The sequence below is a fragment of the Coregonus clupeaformis genome, chromosome 21 (genome assembly GCF_020615455.1).
Source record: "Coregonus clupeaformis isolate EN_2021a chromosome 21, ASM2061545v1, whole genome shotgun sequence".
NCBI classification, from domain to species: Eukaryota; Metazoa; Chordata; class Actinopteri; order Salmoniformes; family Salmonidae; genus Coregonus; species Coregonus clupeaformis.
The window spans coordinates 32,378,554-32,391,340 of record NC_059212.1 but is presented as its reverse complement, the minus strand read 5'-3'; the positions used below and the strand labels follow the sequence as shown (position 1 = coordinate 32,391,340).

The 12,787-nt window shown below is 51.1% G+C and overlaps 1 protein-coding gene across 5 annotated transcripts in view; it reads right to left on the bottom strand.

The window, feature by feature from the left end:
• Positions 1-12,787, bottom strand: part of LOC121535290 (histone-lysine N-methyltransferase 2C) — a 128,871-nt gene that overhangs the window by 100,218 nt on the left and 15,866 nt on the right. For all 5 annotated transcript variants that reach the window (XM_041842193.2, XM_041842194.2, XM_041842197.2 and 2 more), the window contains exon 3: positions 11,690-11,787. In XM_041842193.2, the coding sequence (XP_041698127.1) occupies positions 11,690-11,787 (98 nt within the window). The remainder of the gene's footprint in view (positions 1-11,689; positions 11,788-12,787) is intronic.

The following is a 12,787-nucleotide window of genomic DNA, read 5'->3' as shown; positions in this document are numbered from 1 at the left end:
CCAAATAGTAGTGGTACGGGTAGTAGGGGTGCTGGTAAAGGTAGTAGTTTAATGATGGTAGTGATAGTGGTGGTAGTATTAATGATGGTAGTTGTAGTACTGATGTAATGGTGATAGTTATAAATCTGTTATATTTTTTGTAGGTAGATATAGAGGTAGAAATGCTACTAGTGGTAATGGTAATAGTAGGGATAGTTGTAGTATTAGTGTTAATAGTGGTGGTAGCATTCATTTTAGTATAATAGTAGCATGTTCATTTTCCATGTTTAGCATTTTATTTTACCTACTATTATATTCTACTAATGACTTAGCATTGTATTGTTTTTTTCTATTATTTATTTATTTTATTATTATTTACTACCAATTTATATTATTATTCTTCATCATTTTATTAAAATATAATGGATACATTTGTTGCTTTGGCAATATTGACGCAATGTTTTTCATGCCAATAAAGCAGCTTGAATTTGAGAGCGCCAGAGAAAGGCATAGAGCACATTTTACATTTACATTTTAGTCATTTAGCAGACGCTCTTATCCAGAGCGACTTACAGTTAGTGAATACATATTTTTTTAAATACTGGCCCCCCGTGGGAATCGAACCCACAACCCTGGCGTTGCAAACGCCATGCTCTATCAACTGAGCTACATCCCTGCCGGCCATTCCCTTCCCTACCCTGGACAACGCTGGGCCAATTGTGCGTCACCCATGAGTCTCCCGGTCGCGGCCGGCTGCGACAGAGCCTGGATTCGAGCATCAGAGAGGCATAGAGCGCCAGAGAGGAGAGACAGAGCGCCAGAGAGAAGCGCCGAGCGAGAGAGAGAGAGAGGGGCGCCGAGCGAGAGAGAGAGGGGCGCCGAGCGAGAGAGAGAGGGGCGCCGAGCGAGAGAGGAGCGCCGAGCGAGTGAGAGAGGGGCGAGCGAGAGAGAGAGAGAGGGGCGAGCGAGAGAGAGGGGCGCCGAGCGAGAGAGGAGCGCCGAGCGAGAGAGAGAGGGGCGCCGAGCGAGAGAGAGAGGGGCGCCGAGCGAGAGAGAGAGGGGCGCCGAGCGAGAGAGAGAGGGGCGCCGAGCGAGCGAGACACACAGAGTCAGCTGTTAAAAACACTAAACAACCCTATTATCCAAACACACAGAGAAATCAAATTGACACAGAAATGAAAACCTATTTGAAAAATTGGGAAAATGAAACAAAACACAGAATAAACTAAATTGCTATTTGGCACTCAAAAGACAATCGAAATTGGCAGAATATCTCTACTCTGTCAGAGATTTTTTTGAACAGAGACAGAACCTGACCAAATACAGGCTCAGTGACCACCAATTGGCTATATAAAAAAAGGGGGAGACACAAAAAGACAAGGCTACCCAAAGAGGAGCGTCTGTAGTCACTGCACGACAGGGGAAATAGAGACAGAGATGCACTTTTTTCTCTACAGTGAGAAATACTCCCAAATAAGATAAAACATTTCCAAGAAAATATCTCTATCAATTCCCAACTTCTGTGCATTTACTAATTACATAAAGCTGGGAATTATTCTGGGTGAGGGTGAAACCGCAAATATTAATGCCAGATATGTACAGTGGGGGGGAAAAAGTATTTAGTCAGCCACCAATTGTGCAAGTTCTCCCACTTAAAAAGATGAGAGAGGCCTGTAATTTTCATCATAGGTACACGTCAACTATGACAGACAAATTGAGGGGAAAAAAATCCAGAAAATCACATTGTAGGATTTTTAATGAATTTATTTGCAAATTATGGTGGAAAATAAGTATTTGGTCACCTACAAACAAGCAATATTTCTGGCTCTCACAGACCTGTAACTTTTTCTTTAAGAGGCTCCTCTGTCCTCCACTCGTTACCTGTATTAATGGCACCTGTTTGAACTTGTTATCAGTATAAAAGACACCTGTCCACAACCTCAAACAGTCACACTCCAAACTCCACTATGGCCAAGACCAAAGAGCTGTCAAAGGACACCAGAAACAAAATTGTAGACCTGCACCAGGCTGGGAAGACTGAATCTGCAATAGGTAAGCAGCTTGGTTTGAAGAAATCAACTGTGGGAGCAATTATTAGGAAATGGAAGACATACAAGACCACTGATAATCTCCCTCGATCTGGGGCGCCACGCAAGATCTCACCCAGTGGGGTCAAAATGATCACAAGAACGGTGAGCAAAAATCCCAGAACCACACGGGGGGACCTAGTGAATGACCTGCAGAGAACTGGGACCAAAGTAACAAAGCCTACCATCAGTAACACACTACGCCGCCAGGGACTCAAATCCTGCAATGCAAGACGTGTCCCCCTGCTTAAGCCAGTACATGTCCAGGCCCGTCTGAAGTTTGCTAGAGTGCATTTGGATGATCCAGAAGAGGATTGGGAGAATGTCATATGGTCAGATGAAACCAAAATAGAACTTTTTGGTAAAAACTCAACTCGTCGTGTTTGAAGGACAAAGAATGCTGAGTTGCATCCAAAGAACACCATACCTACTGTGAAGCATGGGGGTGGAAACATCATGCTTTGGGGCTGTTTTTCTGCAAAGGGACCAGGACGACTGATCCGTGTAAGGAAAGAATGAATGGGGCCATGTATCGTGAGATTTTGAGTGAAAACCTCCTTCCATCAGCAAGGGCATTGAAGATGAAACGTGGCTGGGTCTTTCAGCATGACAATGATCCCAAACACACCGCCCGGGCAACGAAGGAGTGGCTTCGTAGAAGCATTTCAAGGTCCTGGAGTGGCCTAGCCAGTCTCAGATCTCAACCCCATAGAAAATCTTTGGAGGGAGTTGAAAGTCCGTGTTGCCCAGCGACAGCCCCAAAACATCACTGCTCTAGAGGAGATCTGCATGGAGGAATGGGCCAAAATACCAGCAACAGTGTGTGTGAAAACCTTGTGAAGACTTACAGAAAACATTTGACCTGTGTCATTGCCAACAAAGGGTATATAACAAAGTATTGAGAAACTTTTGTTATTGACCAAATACTTATTTTCCACCATAATTTGCAAATAAATTCATTAAAAATCCTACAATGTGATTTTCTGGATTTTTTTTCCTCATTTTGTCTGTCATAGTTGACGTGTACCTATGATGAAAATTACAGGCCTCTCTTATCTTTTTAAGTGGGAGAACTTGCACAATTGGTGGCTGACTAAATACTTTTTTTCCCCACTGTAAATGATTGCCATAGCCTGAGGGACATCCCATGACCATTAATTCCCTGAAGTATTAACATTGTATATAACTTACAAGTAAAGTAATACATAGTGTAACCATCATCCATGTACATTGTTGTTTATTTATTAGCCATTCTTTTTATCATCTTATTTTGATTTAATTACATTTATCGACCGAAGATTACACAAAGAAAGAGCAGTAGTGTCGTACCTGTATATATTATACGTATTATTATTATTAGAGAAATTAACTGCATTTCATTAACCTCATTGCATTGTACTGCATTTACTGAAATGCTGTACCACTATACTGCTTTGGCAATATCTACAAATTGTATTTCATGCCAATAAAGCAATCCTAATTTGAATATGACAGAGAGAGCGAGACAGAGAGAGCGAGAGCGAGACAGAGAGAGCGAGACAGAGAGAGCGAGACAGAGAGAGCGAGAGAGAGAGAGAGAGCGAGACAGAGAGAGCGAGAGAGAGAGAGCGAGAGAGAGAGAGCGAGAGAGAGAGAGCGAGAGCGAGAGAGCGAGAGCGAGACAGAGAGAGCGAGACAGAGAGCGAGACAGAGAGAGCGAGACAGAGAGAGCGAGACAGAGAGAGCGAGACAGAGAGAGCGAGACAGAGACAGAGAGAGCGAGAGCGAGACAGAGAGAGCGAGACAGAAAGCGAGACAGAGAGAGCGAGAGCGAGACAGAGAGAGCGAGAGCGAGACAGAGAGAGCGAGAGCGAGACAGAGAGAGCGAGACAGGGAGAGCGAGAGAGCGAGAGCGAGACAGGGAGAGCGAGACAGAGACAGAGAGAGCGAGAGCGAGACAGAGAGAGCGAGAGCGAGACAGAGAGAGCGAGAGCGAGACAGAGAGAGCGAGAGCGAGACAGAGAGAGCGAGAGCGAGACAGAGAGAGCGAGAGCGAGACAGAGAGAGCGAGACAGAGAGAGACAGAGAGAGACAGAGAGAGACAGAGAGAGCGAGACAGAGAGAGACAGAGAGAGCGAGACAGAGAGCGAGACAGAGAGCGCGAGAGCGAGACAGAGAGAGCGAGAGCGAGACAGAGAGAGCGAGAAGGCGAGACAGAGAGGAGCGAAGCGAGACAGAGAGAGCGAGAGCGAGACAAAGAGAGCGAGAGCGAGACAGAGAGAGCCGAGAGCGAGACAGAGCGAGAGCGAGAGAGAGCGGAGCGAGACAGAGAGGAGCGAGACGCGAGACAGAGAGAGCGAGAGCGAGACAGAGAGAGCGAAAGCGAGACAGAAGAGCGAGAGCCAGAAGAGCGAGCAGACAGAGCGAGAAGCGAGGCGACAACGAAGCGAGAGAGACAGAGGGGCGAGACAGAGCGAGAGCGAGAGCGAGACAGAGCGAGAGCGAGAGCGAGACAGAGAGAGCGAGGAGAGCCAGACAGAAGAAGCGAGACAGAGAGAGCGAGACAGAGAGCGAGACAGAAGGCGAGAGCGAGACAGAGAGGAAGCGAGACAGAGAGCGAGACAGAGAGAGCGAGAGCGAGAGAGAGAGAGCGAGACAGAGCGAGACAGAGAGAGCGAGAGCGAGACAGAGAGAGCGAGAGCGAGACAGAGACAGAGAGGCGAGACAGCGAGCGAGACAAGAGCGAGGCGAGACAGAGAGAGCGACGAGACAGAGAAGCGAGAGCGAGACGAGACAGAGAGAGCGAGACAGAGAGCGAGGCGAGAGAGCGAGAGCGAGACAGAGAGAGCGAGGCGAGACAGAGAGCGAGACAGAGAGAGCGAGACAGAGAGGCGAGACAGAGAGAGCGAGAGAGCGAGGCGAGACAGAGACAGAGAGAGCGGACAGAGAGCGGACAGAGAAAGCGAGACGCGAGACAGAGAGAGCGAGACGACGAGACAGAGAGCGAGCAGACAGAGAGCGGCGAGACAGAGAGAGCGAGGAGCCGAGACAGAGAGAGCGAGCGAGAGAGAGAGCGAGGAGCGAGACAGAAAGCGAGACAAGAGGCGAACAAACGAGACAGAAGGCGAGACAAAAGCGAACAGAAGCGAACAGAAGCGGCGAGACAAGAAGCGGGCGAGACAAAGGCGGGACGCGAGACAGAGAGCGGGCGAGCAAGCAACAGAGAGCGAGAGAGAGCGAGAGGAGAGACAGAGAGAGACAGAGAGAGCGAGACAGAGAGAGACAGAGAGAGCGAGACAGAGAGCGAGACAGAGAGAGCGAGAGCGAGACAGAGAGAGCGAGAGCGAGACAGAGAGAGCGAGAGCGAGACAGAGAGAGCGAGCGGACAGAGAGAGCCGAGAGCGAGAGAGCGAGAGCGAGACAGAGAGCGAGACAGAGAGGCAGACAGAGAGACGAGACAGAGAGCGAGACAGAAGAGCAGGCGAGACAGAAGCGAGCGAGACAGAGAGAGCGAGAGCGAGACAGAGAGAGCGAGAGCGAGACAGAGAGAGCGAGACAGAGAGAGCGAGAGCGAGAGAGAGCGAGAGCGAGAGAGAGCGAGACAGAGAGAGCGAGAGCGAGACAGAGAGAGCGAGACAGAGAGAGCGAGACAGAGAGAGCGAGACAGAGAGAGCGAGAGAGAGAGCGAGAGCGAGACAGAGACAGAGAGAGCGAGACAGAGAGCGAGACAGAGAGAGCGAGAGCCAGACAGAAGGAGGCGAGACAGAGAGAGCGAGACAGAAGAGCGACAGAGACAGAAAGGCGAGAGCGAGACAGAGAGAGCGAGGGAGACAGAGAGCGAGACAGAGCGAGAGCGAGACGAGAGAAGCGAGACAGAGACGAGACAGAAGCGGACAGAGAGAGCGAGAAGCGAGACAGAGAGGCGAGAGCGAGACAGAGAGAGCGAGAGCGAGACAGAGAGAGCGAGAGCGAGCGGACAGGAGAGAGCGACAGCGAGAGAGGCGAGAGACAGAGAGACAGAAGAGCGAGACAGAGAGAGACAGAGAGAGCGAGACAGAGAGCGAGACAGAGAGAGGCGAGAGCGAGACAGAGAGAGCGAGAGCGAGACAGAGAGAGCGAGCGAGACAGAGAGAGCGAAGAGGAGACAGAAAGCGAGAGCGAGACAGAGGCGAGACAAAGCGAGACAGAGAGAGCGAGACAGAGAGGCAGACAGAGAGAGCGAGACAGAGAGAGCGAGGCCGAGACAGAGAGCGGAGAGCGAGACAGAGAAGCGAGGCGAGACAGAGAAGCCGAGGAAGCGAGGAAAGCGAGAGCGCAGAGAGAGCGAGAGCGAGAGAGAGCGAGGAGCGGACAGAGAGAGCGAGAGCGAGACAGAAAGAGCGAGGCGAGACAGAGAAAGACAGAGCGAGACAGAGAGAGGCGAGAAGAGAGACAGAAGAGAGAGCGAGACAGAGAGAGACAGAAGGGCGAGACAGAGAGAGCGGGCGAACAGAGCGAGACAGAAGAGCGAGAGCGGACAGAGAGAGCGAGCGAGACAGAAAGCGAGACAGAGAGAGCGAGAGCGACAGAAGAGCGAGAGCAGACAGAGGAGCAGAAGAGAGAGCGAGACAGAGAGGCGAGGCGAGACAGAGAAGCGAGACAGAGAAGCAGCAAGAGACAGAACGAGAGCGAGAGAGCGAGCAGAGAAGAGCGAGAAGCGAGACAGAAAGCAGGCAACAGAAAGCGAGCGAAAAGAAGGCGAGGCGCGAACAGAAAGCAGGCGAGACAGCGAAGCGAGAAAGCGCGAACAGACGGGAAGAGAAGCGAAGAAAGGCGAGGCGAGACAGAAGCGAGACAGAAGAGCGAGAGAGAGGAGAGAGAGCGAGAGAGACGAGAGCGGGCGAGCGAGACAGGAAGCCGGACAGAAGAGCGAGAGAGCGAGACAGAGAGAGCGCAGGGAGGCAGACAGAAGAGCGAGCGAGACAGAGAGCGGGAGGGAGACAGAGAGCGAGACAGGGAGCGAGACAGGGAGCGAGACAGGGAGCGAGACAGGGAGCGAGACAGGGAGCGAGACAGGGAGCGAGACAGGGAGAGCGAGACAGGGAGCGAGACAGAGAGAGCGAGACAGAGAGCGAGAGCAAGACAGAGAGCAAGAGCAAGACAGAGAGCGAGAGCGAGACAGAGAGAGCGAGCAGACAGAAAGAAGCGAGAGCGAGACAGAGAGAGCGAGAGAGCGGACAGAGAGGAGGCAGAGACAGAAAGAGAGAGGCGAGACAGAGAGCGAGAGCGAGACAGAAGGCAAGCGAGACAGAGAGCGAGACAGAGAGCAGAGCGGACAGAGAGAGCGGGAGCGGACAGAGAGAGCGAGAGCGAGACAGAGAGACAGAGAGGCGAGAGAGAGCGAGACAGAGAGAGCGAGAGCGAGACAGAGAGACAGAGAGAGCGAACAGAAGCGAGAGCGAGACAGAGAGAGCGAGAGCGAGACAAGAAAGCTCGAGCGAGACAGAAGAGCGAGAGCGCGAGACGAGAGAGCGCAGAGAGAGCGAGACAGAGAGCGAGACAGAGAGAGCGAGAGCGCGAGACAGAGAGAGCGAGACAGAGAGACAAGGCGGGCCCAAAGCCGAAAGCGGACAGAAAGCGACGAAGACAGAGAGAAGCGAGCGGAGACAGAGAAGGCGAGACAGAGAGCGAGGCGCAAAGCCGGGCAGACAGAGCGAGGCCGAACAGAAGAGCGAGAGTGAGACAGAGAGAGCGAGCGAGACAGAGAGAGCGAGCGAGACAGAAGAGCGAGACAGAGAGAGCGAGACAGAGAGAGCGAGACAGAGAGCGAGACAGAGAGAGCGAGAGAGAGACAGAGAGAGACAGAGAGGAGCGAGACAGAGAGACAGAGAGCGAGAGACAGAGAGGCGAGACAGAGAGCGAGGCGAGACAGAGGAGGAGACAGAAAACAGACAGAGAGAGCGAAGAAGCGAGACGAGAGAAAGCGAGGCAAAAGCGAGGCGAGACAGAGAGAGCGAGAGGCAGAGAGAGGAGAGCGGACAGAGAAGGAGCGAGACAGAGAGAGGCGAGCAGAAGGCGAGAGAAGCGAGACAGAGAGAGCGAGAGAACAGAGCAAGGCAAGCAGAGAAGAAGGGGCACAGAAAAAGAGGAGACAGAGAAGCCGAGACAAAGACGAGAAGCGAGACAGAGCGAGAGCGAGACAGAAAGCGAACGAGACAAGCCGAAACAGAAGAAGCGAGACAAGAGAGGCGGACAGAGAGCCGAGACAGAGAGAGCGAGACAGAGAGAGCGAGACAGAGCGAGACAGAGAGCGAGACAGAAGCGGGACAGAGAGAAGCGAGACAGAGCGGACAGAAACGGCGAGGCGAGACAGAGAGAGAGAGCTTAGACAGAAAGCAGAGCGAGACAGAGAAAGCGAGAGCGAGACAGAGAGAGCGAGCGAGACAGAGAGAGCGAGACAGAGAGAGCGAGAGCGAGACAGAGAGCGAGAGCGAGACAGAGGAAGAGCGAGAGGCGAGACAGAGCGAGACAGAGAGAGCGCAGCCGAGACAGAGAGAGCGAGAGCGGACAGAGAGAAGCGAGACAGAGGAGCGAGAGCGAGACAGAGAGCCAGAGCGAGACAGAGAGAGCGAGAGCGGACAGAGGGAGAGACAGAGAGAGCGAGACAGAAGGCGAGACAGAGAGAGCGAGACAGAGAGAGCGAGACAGACAGAGAGAGCGAGAAGCGAGAGCGAGCGAGAGCGAGAGTGAGACAGAGAGAGCGAGACAGAGAGAGCGAGACAGAGAGAGAGAGAGAGCGAGAGCGAGACAGCGAGAGCGAGACAGAGAGAGCGAGACAGAGAGAGCGAGACAGAGAGAGCGAGAGCGAGACAGAGAGAGCGAGAGCGAGACAGAGAGAGCGAGACAGAGAGAGCGAGAGCGAGACAGAGAGCGAGAGCGAGACAGAGAGTGAGAGCGAGACAGAGAGCGAGAGCGAGACAGGGAGCGAGACAGGGAGCGAGACAGGGAGCGAGACAGGGAGCGAGACAGAGAGAGCGAGACAGAGAGAGCGAGACAGGGAGCGAGAGCGAGACAGAGAGCAAGAGCAAGACAGAGAGCAAGAGCGAGACAGAGAGCGAGAGCGAGACAGAGAGAGCGCGAGACAGAGAGAGCGAGCGAGACAGAGAGCGAGAGCGAGACAGAGAGAGCGAGACAGAAGAGCGAGGCGAGACAGAAGGCGAGAGCGAGAGCGGAGCTGAGATAGAAGGCGAGACAGAGAGAGGCGAAAGGAGACAAGAGCGAGAGCGAGACAGAGAGAGCGAGACAGAGAGAGCGAGAGCGAGACAGAGAGAGACAGAGAGAGCGAGAGCGAGACAGAGAGAGCGAGAGCGAGAGAGCGAGAGCGAGAGAGAGAGAGCGAGACAGAGAGAGCGAGAGCGAGACAGAGAGAGCGAGGAGCGAGACAGAGAGCCGAGAGCGAGACAGAGAGAGCGAGAGCGAGACAGAGAGAGCAGAGCGAGACAGAGAGAGCGAGAGCGAGACAGAGAGAGCGAGAGCGAGACAGAGAGAGCGAGAGCGAGACAGAGACGAGAGCGAGACAGAGAGCGAGAGCGAGACAGAGAGAGCGAGAGCGAGACAGAGAGAGCGAGACAGAGAGAGCGAGAGCGAGACAGAGAGAGCGAGAGCGAGACAGAGAGAGCGAGAGCGAGACAGAGAGCGAGAGCGAGAGCAAGAGCGAGAGCGAGACAGGGAGCGAGACAGAGAGAGCGAGAGCGAGACAGAGAGCGAGAGCAAGACAGAGAGCAAGAGCAAGACAGAGAGCGCGAGAGCGAGAGCCAGAGCGAGAGCCAGAGCGAGAGCGTGAGCCAGAGCGAGAACCAGAGCGTGAGCCAGAGCGTGAGCCACAGCGAGAGCATGAGACAGAGCGAGAGCGTGAGACAGAGCGAGAGCGTGAGAAAGTGTGAGTGTAAATGTGAGAGAGAGAGAAAGAGAGCGTGAGACAGAGTGTGAGAGTGAGATCACAGCAGCAAGATTTGTGACCTCTTGCCACAAGAAAAGGGCAACCAGTGAAGAACAAACACCATTGTAAATACAACCCATATTTGTTTATTTATTTTCCCTTTTGTCCTTTAACTATTTGCACATCGTTACAACACTGTATATAGCCATAATATGACATTTGAAATGTCTCTATTCCTTTGAAACTTTTGCGAGTGTAATGTTTACTGTACATTTCTGATTGTTTATTATCTACTTCACTTGCTTTGGCAATGTAAACATATTCTTCCCATGCCAATAAAACCATTTGAATTGAAATTGAGACAGAGAGAGTGAGAGAGACTAACAGTGAGAGAGACAGACCGAGGAGAGAGACCGAGGAGAGAGAGTAAAGACAGACCGAGGAGAGAGACCGAGGAGAGAGAGTAAAGACAGACCGAGAGACCGAGAGACAGACCAAGACCGAGAGAGACAGAGACAGACACCGAGGAGAGGGAGCACGGAGAGGGAGTAAAGAGGAAAGATAGAAAAAAAGCCAGCTAGCTGCAGCTGAAGTTAAACCCATTCAATTAAAGCTGGATTGCGGGTAACCTCTCCACTGCCTCCTGAGAGCTCCTATAAGACACTGAGTGTTTCTCAATATGCATACTACCGTGCTCCACACTCATGCTCCGAGTGCTTTCTCCGACCACTTTCTCTTGAGTACGTTCTTGTGAGGACGAGAGTGTGGAGAATGCATAAAACAATACATTTGAGAAGCACTCGTACTCCCCCTACTGTATTACCTCACGCTTCACCTTCACATTTACTGAACCTTCTTCCAGCCAGGACAATGGCAACAATAGACGAAACAAGATATACACAAAGCAAACATTTTACTTCATAATTATCAGCTAGACGTAATAATCTAGCTAGCCAGCTAGTTAAAACAGGCAAAAACGACCTAAAACTAAATGTTATGCAAGGTAGATCTGTACATTTTTTGTGGGTAGCTACAAATTCTTCGTGGCTAGCTAGCTAGCTAGTTAGCCCTATTGACTTACAGTACCCATTCACTGAACAGTCTTCCAGCCAGGACAACAATGCAATAGACGAAAAAAGACATACACAAAGCAACCGTTTTACTTCCTATCTATCAGCTAGCTATATGTGAATCGTAATAATGTAACTAACTAGATAGTTTAACAGGCAAAAATGACCTAAAACTAATATTATGCAAGATTGATGTAAATTCTTCGTAGGTAGCTAGCTAACAGTTCTTTGTGGGTAGTTAGCTAACAATTCTTCGTGGCTATCTGGCAAACTAACAGTACTAGTAGTTAGCCCTATTGACTTATTATGGGCTTGCTATCTACGGTACGTAGGCAGGTAAACATGCCAATATATTTATTTGCATACTTACTGTTGAAGCTTGCATCAATGCATGCTTCAAAATATATATTCGAGAAGTGCCCTCCGTGCTCCGTTTCACATACTTTGATTTGGACTCATACTCCGACCCTCCCGTGCTCCAATATGCATGCTCGGAGCACGGTAGTATGCATTTTGAGAAACACTCTCGGCAGCCAAGGTGTATAAGCTCTAAGCTCAGCTGGAGTTCCATACCACTCACCAGTGCTGTCAAGTCCAAAATAGACAGGTCTAAAGGTGACCACCTAGGTCTCACATGGGGGGGATGACTGACTCACCTGCTGTGTCCTGAGGGGGGCTCTCTGAGGCAGCTGCCTCCGTCCCGTCCATGCTGCTGTCCTCCTCCTCCACAACCGCTCTACCTCTGGTACGCCCCCTGAGAGAGAGAGAGAGAGAGAGAGAGAGAGAGAGAGAGAGAGAGAGAGAGAGAGAGAGAGAGAGAGAGAGAGAGAGAGAGAGAGAGAGAGAGAGAGAGAGAGAGAGAGAGAGAGAGAGAGAGATTGAGACCCACCCTCTTCAACATATATATCAATGAATTGATGAGGGCACTAGAACAGTCTGCAGCACCAAGCCTCACCCTACTAGAACCACTATTCTCTGCGGGTCTGACCTACAGTATGTGGACAACTACAAATACCTAGGTGTCTGGTTAGACTGTAAACTCTCCTTCCAGACATTAAGCATCTCCAATCCAAAGTTAAATCTAGAATCGGCTTCCTATTTCGCAACAAAGCCTCCTTCACTCATGCTGCCAAACATGCCCTCGTAAAACTGACTATCCTACCGATCCTTGACTTCGGCGATGTCATTTACAAAATAGCCTCCAACACTCTACTCAGCAAATTGGATGTAGTCTATCACAGTGCCATCCGTTTTGTCACCAAAGCCCCATATACTACCCACCACTGTGACCTGTACGCTCGTTGGCTGGCCCTCACTACATATTCGTCGCCAAACCCACTGGCTCCAGGTCATCAATAAAATCACTGCTAGGCAAATCCCCGCCTTATCTTAGCTCATTGGTCACCATAGCAACACCCACCCGTAGTATGCGCTCCAGCAGGTATATATCGCACTGGTCATCCCCAAAGCCAACACCTCCTTTGGCCGCCATTCCTTCCAGTTCTCTGCTGCCAATGACTGGAACGAACTGCATAAATCTCTGAAGCTGGAGACACTTATCTCCCTCACTAACTTTAAGCATCAGTTGTCAGAGCACCTTACCGATCACTGCACCTGTACACAGCCCATTTGAAATTAGCCCACCCAACTACCTCATCCCCATATTGTTATTTATTTTGCTCATTTGCACCCCAGTATCTCTATTTGCACATCATCTCTTGCACATCTATCATTCCAGTGTTAATACTAAATTG